Below are 13,143 nucleotides of genomic sequence, written 5' to 3' on the forward strand. Positions count from 1 at the left end.
GTGGCATAGGGGAGTGGTAGGCTACATCCCTGATAACGCAAAAGATTGATTGTGGTGCTTCCCATACCCTCTTCCACATTGCTACAAAGTGGGCCAAACACGAAGACGGGAAGAATAAGACACTGAGGCGGCAGCATGGCGGGCAAGGGCTCAAAAGGTGGCACTACGCAGACCTTCATTGATAAATATGCCTGTGACAAAGGCACCTCTTCCCAATGGAAGGGAGAACACCCGCCGATAAATCCACGGACGGAGCAGGTGGGAAAAAGGCGACACTGAATGACGTCATGCAGGCTTTGACACAAGTGCAAGCAACAGTGGGCTCGATTTCTACTGAAATCACTCTGATTAGAGCGGACTTCCACAAAATGTCCGAGAAAGTGAGCTCCATGGAGGTGGTTACAAAGTCGCTGGTGGAGGATGTGTCGGAGCTGCAGACGGCAATGGAGCAGATGTCGGCGGAGAACAAGACGCTGCGGGAGAAACTGGATGATCTGGAAGGGCGCTCCAGGAGAAACAACATCAGGAACCTTGGGGTTCCGGAGTCTGAAGGCACTAGAGCAACGTACCTTTACGTAGAAGAGCTGATCAAAACGGGGCTCCAGCCTAAGGGCCTTTCCACCTTCTTTTTGGTTGAGAGAGCACACCGAGTCCCGGGGGGCCGGCCGAAACCGGGCGCAGCACCACGACCTATCCTGGCCCGACTGTTCAATTTTTAGGACAGAGACGCAATTCTGCAGGCGGCTCGGGTGTCCCCCCCCTGTTAAGGTCCAAAACTCCACACTGGCCTTTTTTCCGGACTATACGGCGGAGGTCGCTCGCCGTAGAAGGACGTTCTTAGATGTGAAGAAGGAACTGAGGGCAAGGGAGATTCTGTAATCGATGCTGTTCCCGGCCAGATTACGAATAGAGGCTGACAACAGGACCTGGTTCTTTGACACTCCTGAGATAGCCCAGGACTGGCTAGAAGGGTGGAGACCGGCCACTCAGCCTCGCCGTTCGAATAGGACACACAGGGATCAAGAAACAGAGAATCATCTGAACTCTCAAGCTTCAGTGCGTGTGATGGAGGAATGCTCACCAGTGAGAGAAAGTGTGGACGACGATGTCGAAATGGAGCAGTAGCCGCCCAGTGAATGCACGACATTAAAATGACTATGTTATCTGCCTAACGAACTGCAGCTGGACACTGGGCTGAGGGCATCCGAGGAGGGTAAGAGAGGCCGCCGACTCCGGAGAGTCCTTCACCCCAAGGTGCAAGTATTCTGTGTGGGGGATGGGTTAAGCACTCTGTAAGTTGGGGGGGCGGGCGGATCCATGTCCGTATAGCAGGGGGGGCAGGGAGGGGGAGAGTTCAGGGAGGGGTTGTTTTCAGTTTTTCTAATTGATTGACTCGTAGTGGTTTGGTATGGCACGATGGCAATGGCACATTGGTCAGCACACGGCAGACACGAAGGTTCCAGTCCGTAACGCAAACATATATTCCACTCCAAGAAAGAAATGGCACACAACACACAGGCTGATACCCTAGATGGGGGACCTCGCACAGGGCCGGTGGCACCACTGCAGTTACTGTCCTGGAATGTAAGGGGGCTGGGGGACAAGATTAAGCGGGGCTGGTTCTGCAGGGTATTAGAAGATTGAGTCCTGCTTTAGTTCTTCTTCAGGAGACACACTTGGTGGGTACGGCTAGTCAGGCGCTAGACAGACGGGGATATTACATGATAGTGCATTCAGACTTCACCTCAGGATCACGCGGGATGGGCATACTGATACGAAAGTCATCTCCGTTTATACTACAGACCACTAAAACGGATGACCAAGGCCGCTTCGCGGCGGCGCATGGAAAATGGGAAGGCAAACCACTAACTATAGTGTCCGTCTACATTCCACCAGCACTTCATGCAATCGCCCTTCCTGACCTAGGGAAATTCCTCCTGGAACTCCCGGAGGGCGACCTTATTATAGGTGGAGACTTCAATGCAGTAGCACACAACACGCAGGATAGATTCCCGGTTCGGACGCAGACCCCTGGTCCCTCCCGATTCAGTGAATTCCTGGAAGCGCAGGGGCTGGTGGACATCTGGCGGCATATGCACCCTGAGGACCAGCAGTACACCTACTACTCCACTGCTCATAATAGTCTGTCCCGTATCGACTATTTTCTCACCCTTGGCGATGACCTCCTCACCATAGATGACATACAGATTAGACCTAGGGTCATATCAGACCACTCTCCGCTAACACTGACTTTGTCATGCCCAGAGAGAGACCGCAAAAGAATATACCCGATTTTTCCGGGATATCTTAACATACCGTCCATACGTAAGGAACTGAAAAAGGTGACCCGGTATTATTTCGCAGAAAACGCAGCCTCTGTAGAGTCTCCCATGATCTTATGGAAAGCCTATAAAACGGTTCTGAGAGGGCAGGCCATCACGACCATAGCAGGGCACAAGCGCACACAGAAAAGGGAACTACTAGAACTAGAATTAGAACTTAACACGGCGAATACAGCCCACATGGCGGACCCGATGGCGGACACACTGCACTCGCTTCAACTCTGCCAGCAGCTCCATGACGACCACCTTAGGCGACGAACAATTGAAAACATCGCGGCGACCGCGCATAGAGTCTACGACATTGGAGATAAAGCGAGGAAACTCCTGTCCTGGTTGGACAAAAAGAAGGGAGGTAGTAGAAATATACTGCAGCTGCGGGATCCCAACATGCGCCCATCATTGATTATAGAAGCCTTGGCCGACCACTTTCAGAAGGTATACGCCCCGGATGTCGAAATAACAGCGGGGGAGGCGATGGCGGCTCTCCACGATGTACCGACTCCGAACCTATCACAAGAAGCAGTAAATGAGCTAGAAGCTGAATTAACGCCGGAGGAGATACAGTTGGCGATCAACGCAATCCATTCCGGCAAAGCACTGGGCCCTTACGGGATCCCTATTGAATGGTATAAGGCAATGTCAGAAACACTAAGCAAACCCTTACTAGCCATGTACACGGAAAGCCTTGAGCGGGAGAACCTGCCTCTCGATCAACGTATGGCGACCATTGTGGCGATCCCGAAACCGGGCAAGCCGCCCACTGAGTGTGCGTCATATCGCCCGATATCTCTCCTCAATGCCGAGGCCAAAATTCTAGCGAAATTACTGGCCACCAGACTGATGCCTCACCTCGCACACCTGATCCACCCGGATCAATCGGGCTTTATGCCGCACAGAAGCATGGCGTTAAACCTCCGGAGAGTACACGGAGGAGTGGCGCGAGCCCCATTGTTGACGGAACCGGCGGCCATCCTGTTGTTGGATGCCAGGATGGCGTTCGACATGGTGGAATGGCAGTATCTCTTTGCGGTGATGGCCCACATGGGCTTCGGCCCCAAATTTATTTCCTGGATACGGCTCCTATAAGCGAGTCCGGTGGCGCACGTGGCGGCGAACGGCCACATCTCCCGCGAGATACCATTGGCTAGGGGGACGAGGCAGGGATGCCCGCTCTCACCTCTACTATTCGCCTTAGTCCTGGAACCACTGGCCACAGTTATTAGAACTTTCCCATTATAGAGAGGAATACGCTGGGGAGACAATTGGGAGGACAGAATCTCCCTTTATGCTGATGACATGATTATCTATTTATCGGACCCAGAGAGGGGTATTCCGGTGCTTCTGGCACTATGTGATACTCACGGACAGACCTCTGGATATACGATTGACTGGACGAAATCGGTTATCTACGAGCTGAGGGGTCCTCCTAGCGACTGCCCGTTGGCGGTGGCAAACACCTCCTTTAAATACCTAGGGATTCACATCACCCGCGACGACACAACCTTTTATGAGCTGAATCTGCTACCACCGCTCACTCGATTGAAGACTGACGTGAGACACTGGAAGGCCCTTCCTCTGACACTGCAGGGGCTGGCAGCGCTGTTTAAAATAATGGCGCTGCCACGTTTTCTTTATGCATTGGAAAATACACCGACCCTGGTGCCACCGTCTTACTTCCAAAAAGTCACCACTGTGGTAACTGGCTTGCTATGGGGAGACCGCCCAGCTCGTATAGCACATCTGAAGCTCATTCAAGGCTGGAACGACGGTGGGATAGCCCTGCCAAATGTACAGTTGTACTACTGGGCAGCGCACCTTAAAGTTCTTCACCAATGGCTACACGCCCCACAGGACGACCCGGCTTATCTCGTGGACAGAGCGCAGTTGGGTACGCACAGTCTGCTGGCCCCACTGTATCACAAGGGACTTGCAGCAAGACTAAAGGGCCCGACTAAACACACAGTGACACTGTGGCACAAAGCACAGGCGAGGCTCAGGTGGGGGGGTGTCATGACAAAACTTACACCTATGTGGGACACTAAGGCATTGGGTTACTTGAGACACAGCAAGGGATTCACTCTGTGGTACAACATAGGAATCTCCACGGTAGGAGACATGTGGACAAAAGACGGGGTGGTCCCTTTCTCACACTTACAACAACAGTACAACCTAGGACCTAACGAAACCTACCGTTATATCCAAATACGGCATGCACTGATGACGGCAATTGAGGCAGGTACAGAGGTTCCGGAGTCCTCTCCGCTGGAGGATCGCCTTCTCACTGACTACATACAGACTAGCGCCACTTCCCTCACATACTGAAAACTACTGAATAACCTGCCAGATCCCTTACATAAGCTGAGAGAGAAGTGGGAGGGTGAGTTAGGCGATATGGATGAGACGGACTGGAATGCTGCAATGGCATCCCCGAAGGAAGTGGGCATCTCGGCACGATTCCGGCTAGTGCAGTTTAAGAGGCAGTTTATTGGCGCATGAGGGACGCAGTAGACGAATCCCTGGCCCACCTTTGCTGGTCAGAAGTTGAAAAACAGGCCGGACTACCAGACTCAACATACAAGACCTTGAGGCAAGCTTTGGAGGCATTAAAACTGGAAGAATCTTGGCTTTTGCCCATGACTTATTCCGCTTTCAAGCTGATAACCAAGAAAGCAGTCAAACAAGCATCATTACTCATGGATACAGCAGCAGTGGCTGGCAAAGGCCATGCCTGGATCGTTTTGCCGTCATATACCTACCTAAAACCTCAGGAATATTTGAAACAATGCTTCAGGGACCACTACAAAAGGAAATTAAGCCTTTTAAGGCTGGGCTGCTTCTCGTCCAAAGACCTCACTCCTAAACGGCTACGGTTGTGGGCAACTCCCGACTGCCGCCTCTGTGGTAGCGGTGCAGAGTCTTTACTGCACCTTATATGCATATACCCGGCACTTCATAATCTAAGAAAAACGCTTCTTCAATCACTTTTAAGAGAAGCCCAGGTGAGAACTTGCAGGGCGGCGGTGATAAGATGCCTAAGTGGATCTTGGATAGAACTCTCATGTAAAACTATAAAAAAATGTAATCTTGCCGCCTTAGAGCTGGAAAAAAAGGGCAGCAACCAAAGAGGTCTCTGGACAATAGGCCAGGCTTTGGCCGGCCATGGACTTTTCCACTCTCTTCCCCTCGTCTTCAAACTGTCGTCTTTTTGTATCACGAGTTAAAAATAACGTGCCCCCTGTTTGAACCACCATTATTCTTCCACACCTTTTACTTCTTTCCCTTTTACCATGTGTCAAAAATAACGTGCACCCAGAACGAACTCACACCATTCCTTTCATTCTTTTTCTCTTAGACCTTTCCCCGCTAATTTTGTATATTTTATGATATTAATTTTTAACTTGACTTAAAGTTGATTTCGTGTTGTTTTTATGATGTAAATGTCGCTTGCATGGTGGTAAGTCCACCCTTTTATGATTTTTTTTTAATCAAATAAAGTATCTTGAAACAGTGCAGTTTAAGATACTACACCGGGTTTACTTCACGAGGACCACCTTACACAAATTGCACAGGGCTGAACACCCGTATTGTCTTAGGGGCTGTGGGGAGGAGGGTACATTATTGCATACACTCTGGGAGTGCCCGACCATTGATGACTATTGGCGGCAAGTATTACGCACAATTTCCCAGACTCTAGAGGTGTCCCTTACACCTGACCTGCGTGTGTGCCTGCTGAATGTATGGGGACCGAATGACCTGACACGCCAGGGACAGCAGTGGGCCATTGTGGGTATCATGGTCGCTAAACGAGATATAGCGCAGAGATGGGGGCGGCAGATGAACCGACTTTGGCGCAGTGGTGCAGGAACATGGATATGCTTCTGGTGACTGAGCGAGCAGTGTATAAAATGAGAGCTAACCCTCGCAAGTGGAACAAGATCTGGCTGCCCTGGAATAGCTACCGGGGAGACCTGTGCGAACCCCTACTAGAGGAAGACATTGACAGTTCAGAGGACGAGGAAGACGTAGACTGAATAACCCAGTCAATGAATATCAATACTGGCAATGAGGTGAATCGGGGGTTGACAGGTTGATCAGCCACTTACTTTAGGGAGCCCCAGGGATCGGGAGGGATACGGCGAGCGCTTGAGCTGACCTACCGATGTGAGAGACTAGATAAATGATTGCTAAAATGTATGTTGCACACCAAACCTGTTGAGTCACAAGTTGAGTTATGGTTATAAAACATAAAAGTAAGACGGACTCTGATTTTTAATTATTGTCATATTTTCTGCAGGAATGTCACTAACTGCTGCCGGACTGAAGGTTGTCGGCTGAATAGCTGTGTATTTATTGTTTCGAATTATCGATGTGTATGGCAGCCGGCCTCAGGGTTGTAGGCATAATGCTGTGTATAATTGGCAAATGTTAATAAAAGTCTTACGACCCAAAAAAAAAAAAGAAAAAGGGTTTGACTTCAGACCCAGTGATCTTAACATGTGGGCTGCAGTCTTCTGTGTCGCTTCAGGTCTCCTTCAAATGAGATGAGGACGACTTCTTCTTCTTCCTGCAATGGCGACACTTCTTCTTGCCATTGTTCGCCCAACCGTGAGTGTTTGACTGTATCATGATGCTCCCAGTTGTTCAGGGACAGCTGCTGCAAAGCCTTCGGTGTAGTCTGCCTCCCGCGGCTTCCCCATCCTCTCAGACTTCTGCAACACACTTTCACGAGTGGTTGATCTTTCCACAGTACGAGCTGGTACGCCCTTGTGCCAGGCAGTTATCCAGGGAGTGTTCCTACTGGCCACAATATTTACAGTGAGCCCCAGCCCTCAAGGATATTGGTCAAGGATATTGGTCTCTTGGGTTTGAACGCTTGTTTTCTTGCACACGGCATGTGCACGTTCTAGTCTTACGTATGGGGGGGTTTACTGGTGTTTGGGTGATCACAATGTCCATCTTTGTAGATCTTGCAGTGGACAAATCACGAGATCTGGCCATGATTAGGATATCATCCAAGCTAATGTTCAGTTGCTGTAACATGAGGCATCTGAGAGTCTTGTTCCAGTACACTTGAATGATCTGTGCACTTATTTATTTATGCTGATCATCTGCCCTGCATGTGCTGGCTAGCTCGTGGAGGTGTACACAGAAGGTGTCAATGGACTCACCCTCAACCTGGCAAGCCTGGCAGAGTTTGAATCTTTCAAAATCTGGACTTAGCTGTGTCATGCCCACTTGCGTGTTCTGTTGTGGGGTCCGTCTTTGCTGGGGCTCCTGCAGGGGTGCCGCATTTTGATATTTGATATTTGATATTTGATATTTATGAGTATTTATAGAGCGCAAACATTCGCTCCAAAGGAGCATCTTGGCGCTGAGCTGACGTGCAGGGGGTGGTTGAGTGAAACGTAATGAAAAAAGACTGAGACTAGATGGCTGCCAATACAGAGGTGTCTGGTTGTTGATACACCCATGTCTTTAGGAGTTTCCTAAAGAGGCTCTCTTGTCAGTTAGCCTAAGATTAATTGGAAGGTTGTTCCATGCCCTTGCTGCCAGTACGGTGAATGTTTTTCCACCCCGGGTTTTGTACTTGAATCGTGGAATGGTAATAAGATTTGTACCGGAGGATCTCAGGCAACGTGAGGGGTTGTAACGTGTAAAACGCTTTGCAAAATAATGAGGTCCTGTATTTTTCAGGGATTTAAAGACAGTAAGGAGAAGTTTAAAAAGAATCCTTTTATGTAGAGGTAACCAGTGGAGGGTATTCAGCGCCGCTGAAGCTGATGACCTTCTAGGAAGTCCCAGCACCAGTCTGGCAGCTGCATGTTGTATGCTTTGAAGTTTTTTTAGGGTGGATTTTTTCACTCCCGCCATTAGTCCGTTGCAGTAGTCAAGGCGGGAGAGTATCACAGCTACCGTGACTGATTTTCGAGCTGCGGTGGGGAGAAGAGTAAAGAATTTTTTTAGGGATTTTATAATTGCGAAACAACGTCCCGCAGTGATCCTGACGTGGTCATCGAAAGAAAGAGATGAGTCGAATTGCACGCCCAGGTTCCGTGCTGAAGGTACCGCACTGGGGGGGGGGGCCTCAGATCCTACGGGCCACCACTCTTTTGGATAGAAAGATAGGTTTCTACTCAGCGGGATGATTTCAGTCTTGGCACTGTTACATTTTAGGTGATTTTTGTTAAGCCACTGGAAAACGTCCGAGAGACAGTTTTGGAAACGCAACTCTGCGCCCGCATACTCTTTGTCAATTGTGACGACAAGTTGTGTGTCGTCAGCGTATGACGTGACAAGGATCCCATGAGATTCTATCACAGCGAGAAGGGGAGCCATATAGATGTTAAAGAAGAGAGGACTTAATATGGACCCCTGAGGAACACCTGATGTTATTGGTTTCTCGCTGGACAGAAAGGGACCCAAGGACACAGTTTGGCACCTGTTAGATAGGAAAGATTTAACCCATCCTAAAGCTGTGTCTGTCACACCGATCTCTCGCAGTCTATTGATCAAGATGACATGTGAGATAGTGTTGAATGCTGCTGTTAGGTCAAGCAGGATGAGGACGACCTGCTTGCCCCCATCCTGCAGGAACTTGATGGAGTCAGCTAGTTCAACTAAAGCTGTTTCGGTCGAATGACCGGAGCGAAATCCCGACTGTTGAGGATGCAAAATGTTACTTGCCTCTACAAAAGTTTTTAGCTCTTCGTGTACTAACTGTTCCGTGATCTTACCCAGAACAGGTAGTAACGAGGTGGGGCGCATGTTGGTAAGATCAGTGGGGGATTTGTTTTGCTTCTTCATCAGAGGCTTCACAATGGCCTTCTTCCAGTCATTGGGCACTATCCCAGATTCAAGAGATTCATTAATGATGGTGTTGATGAGGGGATTGACAGTATCAATCAAGTGATGGAGGATACTGGGAGGGGAAGAGTCAGTGGGGGCTCCTGATTTGCAGGCCAGAATTGCCTTACGTGTTTGTTGAAGGGAAACGGGTTTAAAACTAGAGAGCGGAGGATTTTCCATCATTTGCCGTGGTACCTAGCCACACTGCATGTCTTCTCGAGAACGTCCGGGCACTTCGTGGCCTACACGGCGTACTGTATAAACTATGCCAATAGTATCCCCAATGTCATTTGTCAAGTTCACAGTAGTAGTGTGGTCTACATAACTCACTGTTCCCCCTTGGGCCAATCCTGGTGCTTGTCGATCAAGTGGGGCAGTCACACATACCACTCAGGTCCAGTGGGACTCACCTCGTCAATCAGGGTGTGGTCAATGCTGTCGCAGGCCGCTTCACACCAGCCCTGCCTTTTGCGTGTCGCTTTTGTCAGCGGAGCGTGGCCGTCCCCACTGCAGGTCGCATGGATTGGCTGATAACCTCCTCCGCAGAGCGCTGCCTTCTGCTCCAACAAGTGCACTGCCAATCCCCCATCAGAGCACAGGTAAGCTTTGGGCTTTCCACATGGCACGAAACAACAGGTGCCTTACAAAGCGGTGCAGTAATCACGCTGTCTATGCACCTTGCTCCTGGGTGGAGCTGAGGGATCAGCGGTGTTTGACCGCGCAGTCAGCCACCATTATAGGAGCACCTCCTCCGCTCCTCGAGGCAGCCTCCGAGCTCTGGGCTGTGTGGGTAATTCCTCGTCGCCAATGTGGTGGAGGCCTAGTTAGTACTGTGCATTTGCCTTCCTGCAGACACTACCTCTGACACAGTGAACCATGCCTTGCATTTGCAGTCAGTCAAAGACCCCTTGCGGTCTAAGACCCATTTATTTATAACCTCTGGTCGCCCCCGCCCAGAGGATGCGGTGCGATGACATCCGGGCCGGGGGTCACCTATGAAGAGTCCAGGTGGCTCATTAAAGCAACTATGACCTCCAATTTGCTCTCTAATCTGGTGACAGACAACTCAATTTCAGTGGCCCTCTATACATGCAGGGCGAACGGGAAGCAGCATTAGGACTACAATTCAGCATAAGTGTGCATGTTACAAACTGTTTTTTTTAATGTAACCAAATACGAAATAAAATATATTCATATGCTTATGAAGACTCATTTTGTTTCTTCAGTTTCTACCCTCTGTTTCTACAATGTACATTACTCGTACTATGTGTGATTCATTGCTCCTGAATGTCATCTATTTGGAATGTTGGCTCAGACTTTACTTGAACAACTGGAATTGCATTTACAGTTACAGCACTATTGTATTTAAATTGACATCTGCAAAAAGCATCTGAAAACTGGCCAAATGCTGCTTGCAGTCATCAACGTAGTCATATTAGTTTAAATGATTTTTTGTCATTAGTTCAGAAATTATATACACTATCTTGCGTTGGAAAGGAATCTCAGTCAAAGGAAGGCACAAACATATGGTAAGCATTCACCAGGAGTTACTGCCGTCCTTCGCCAGATGTCGCTGTTCTTTGCATATGTTTTTCTGGGAAACCTTGCTCTGACAGATTCCCATCCTTGGTATTGCAGAGTCGGAATTCCCCACCCTTCAGGGTTTGTGAAAACCTGGGATGGATCCTCCTTCTCATGGCCCCGCCCTTTTAGGCTTCACATGCTTCCAACTCATAAGAGGGGTCTGCCAGGAGAAGGGCAACTTCCGCTGAGATCACCAGGCAATATGTCCCCGCCCTACGGTGCTTCTAACCGGCTCTGCTGAAGGGGGCGCTGCCCGGAGAAGGGCAACTTCCGCTCAGAGCTGCTTCCTGCAGGATTGGCATTTAAAAGCAACAGCTGGGGGTTGAGGTTCACCTCCACCGGGGCATCGTGCAGACAGTCAGCGGGAACAGTCGCATCCGTTCTATCAGGGCGCTCCAGACAGCCTCGCACGCCTGGAAAGAACAGACACTACTGTACGTTTATTTTGCGCATTGCATTTCGGAGGATTTAATTTTCTCAGCGGGCGCGGACTGGCCACATCGCATCCTAGATCCTGCAGAAGGGAGATCAGTAAATATTCCAACGCCTCTCTAGGTAAATAACGGATTCGTCTGGGACGTTTTCGAATACTTTCGATATACACAATATTTGTGCATTATTGTTAATGCCCGTTGCGTACCCAGCCTTGCCTAATTAACGGACAAACCTATTTCTGTTTGTAGTAATTAAACAAAATAGCCTCCCTTTGCATCCTGCAAGGAAATTACAGGCTGTCTACAGGACCGGAGCACTAACTCGAGATTCCTGCCAGATAATAACCCTTCGTCACCCTGCCGGCACACACCCGAGGCTCCGACATGTTCAGCTGGCTGGGAACAGATGACAAACGAAGGAAAGACCCCGAGGTCTTTCAGACTGTCAGCGATGGGCTCAAGAAACTCTACAAAACCAAGCTGCTCCCTCTGGAAGAGTATTACAAATTCCACGAGTTTCACTCTCCGGCGCTGGAAGATGCCGACTTTGATAACAAGCCAATGATTTTGCTAGTGGGACAGTACTCGACCGGAAAGACCACCTTCATAAGGTAATAAGCAGGTTCGCAGTTATGTTTTTATTTTCTGAATAAAGTCCCTTGATTTTAGCATAGGCCAACCCTTCTGAAGAAATCCAGTTTGGTCTCCTCTGACTTCATGTGCATTCATTCATTGCTAAAACTTAAGTTAGAAAAGCATCGTTGTTTGTGGGATAAAAGTACGCATTTTATTGTTTACGAAAACCCCTCTTTCACTTTTGTCAAGGTTCTGTCTATTTTTTTATGCATATATCTAGCTTAAAACGTATTTACTTCTTTCATTCCTGTTCTAGCTATCGGTACTTCTACACAGAGCAAATCAGTAGATGCTAAAATACCTGATTTTTGGTCCTAAACTACCACTAGTGCGCTGCTTTTGAATGTTAGTGTGAGTGTTTCTCCAGTCGTCTCTCAGTATTGAAATCTTTATATTGAGTTTGTACTTGTGTTTTTTAAATTATGGAAGGCTGAGTGGATAGTGGAGTAAATACTAATAGAATAAATGACGGAATATTATTAATTCTTAAAGTTTTATACAGGACCAACTAGTCCCAATTGGCATACTCGTACTGTACATGCTGTTGGGAGCGTTCTGACATAGTTTACAAGAGTACAAAATAAGCTGTGTTTATTTGTGCGGATTTGAGATAATAATGACCTACCATTATGTCTACAAGACAGCCACATGGTTTATACAGTTCCAGGTTTGCTCTTTCGTAGGTTGAATATTGTGCTGTAGATCCATGGACCGAAATTAATGAAATAGTAATTGAATATTGAGACACTTTCTTGCAAGTTTGACAGTTTTGGTCCATGTTTTTCGATGAGGTATGAAGTGAGGTGCTTTCTGCCTGAATATTTTCTGCTTGAAGTTCTTCTGCTCAGTGATAATTAGTTTAGTTGACCTCTAAATACCATACGAACAAATAGTTGTTTGCCCAATTATTTTGCCAGATTAGTTCGTTTGCAACAGTTTTGTACTGTCTTCAACATCCTTTCTTGGCACCAAGTGTCTCACCCCCTGTTTGAAGGCCGATGCACGAGACACTGGATTAGGGACGGATGGGCGAGGCTGGGCGACTATGAGCAGGGCCTGTGTTGGCACATTCATCGCTAGCCATGCTTGCAAAGGGAGGTATTCATATTTGAGGGTGCGGTACGGAGGTTTTAATTGTTCAGAGTGACAACTGAGTAGTGTTGAGGATCTCAGATACCGAAATAGGGTATATCCAGGCTTATCATTGGGGACTGTTTGTCTGTGACATATGGTTGCTACCAAGCCACTGTTTGTCTAACGTCACTGGTATTTCTATGACGAGGCTAGGCAATATTCCCACT

The 13,143-nt window shown here is 48.4% G+C and overlaps 1 protein-coding gene across 1 annotated transcript in view; it reads left to right on the forward strand.

Annotated features, from left to right (window-relative positions):
* Positions 1-10,964: 10,964 nt before the first annotated feature.
* EHD3 (EH domain containing 3) overlaps positions 10,965-13,143 on the forward strand; it is a 183,513-nt gene continuing 181,334 nt past the window's right edge. The window contains exon 1 of the mRNA XM_086927982.1: positions 10,965-11,817. Coding sequence (XP_086784108.1) covers positions 11,591-11,817 — 227 coding nt within the window. The 5' untranslated portion in view covers positions 10,965-11,590. The remainder of the gene's footprint in view (positions 11,818-13,143) is intronic.

This window comes from Lissotriton vulgaris, chromosome 6, assembly GCF_964263255.1.
Source record: "Lissotriton vulgaris chromosome 6, aLisVul1.2, whole genome shotgun sequence".
Classification (NCBI taxonomy): Eukaryota; Metazoa; Chordata; class Amphibia; order Caudata; family Salamandridae; genus Lissotriton; species Lissotriton vulgaris.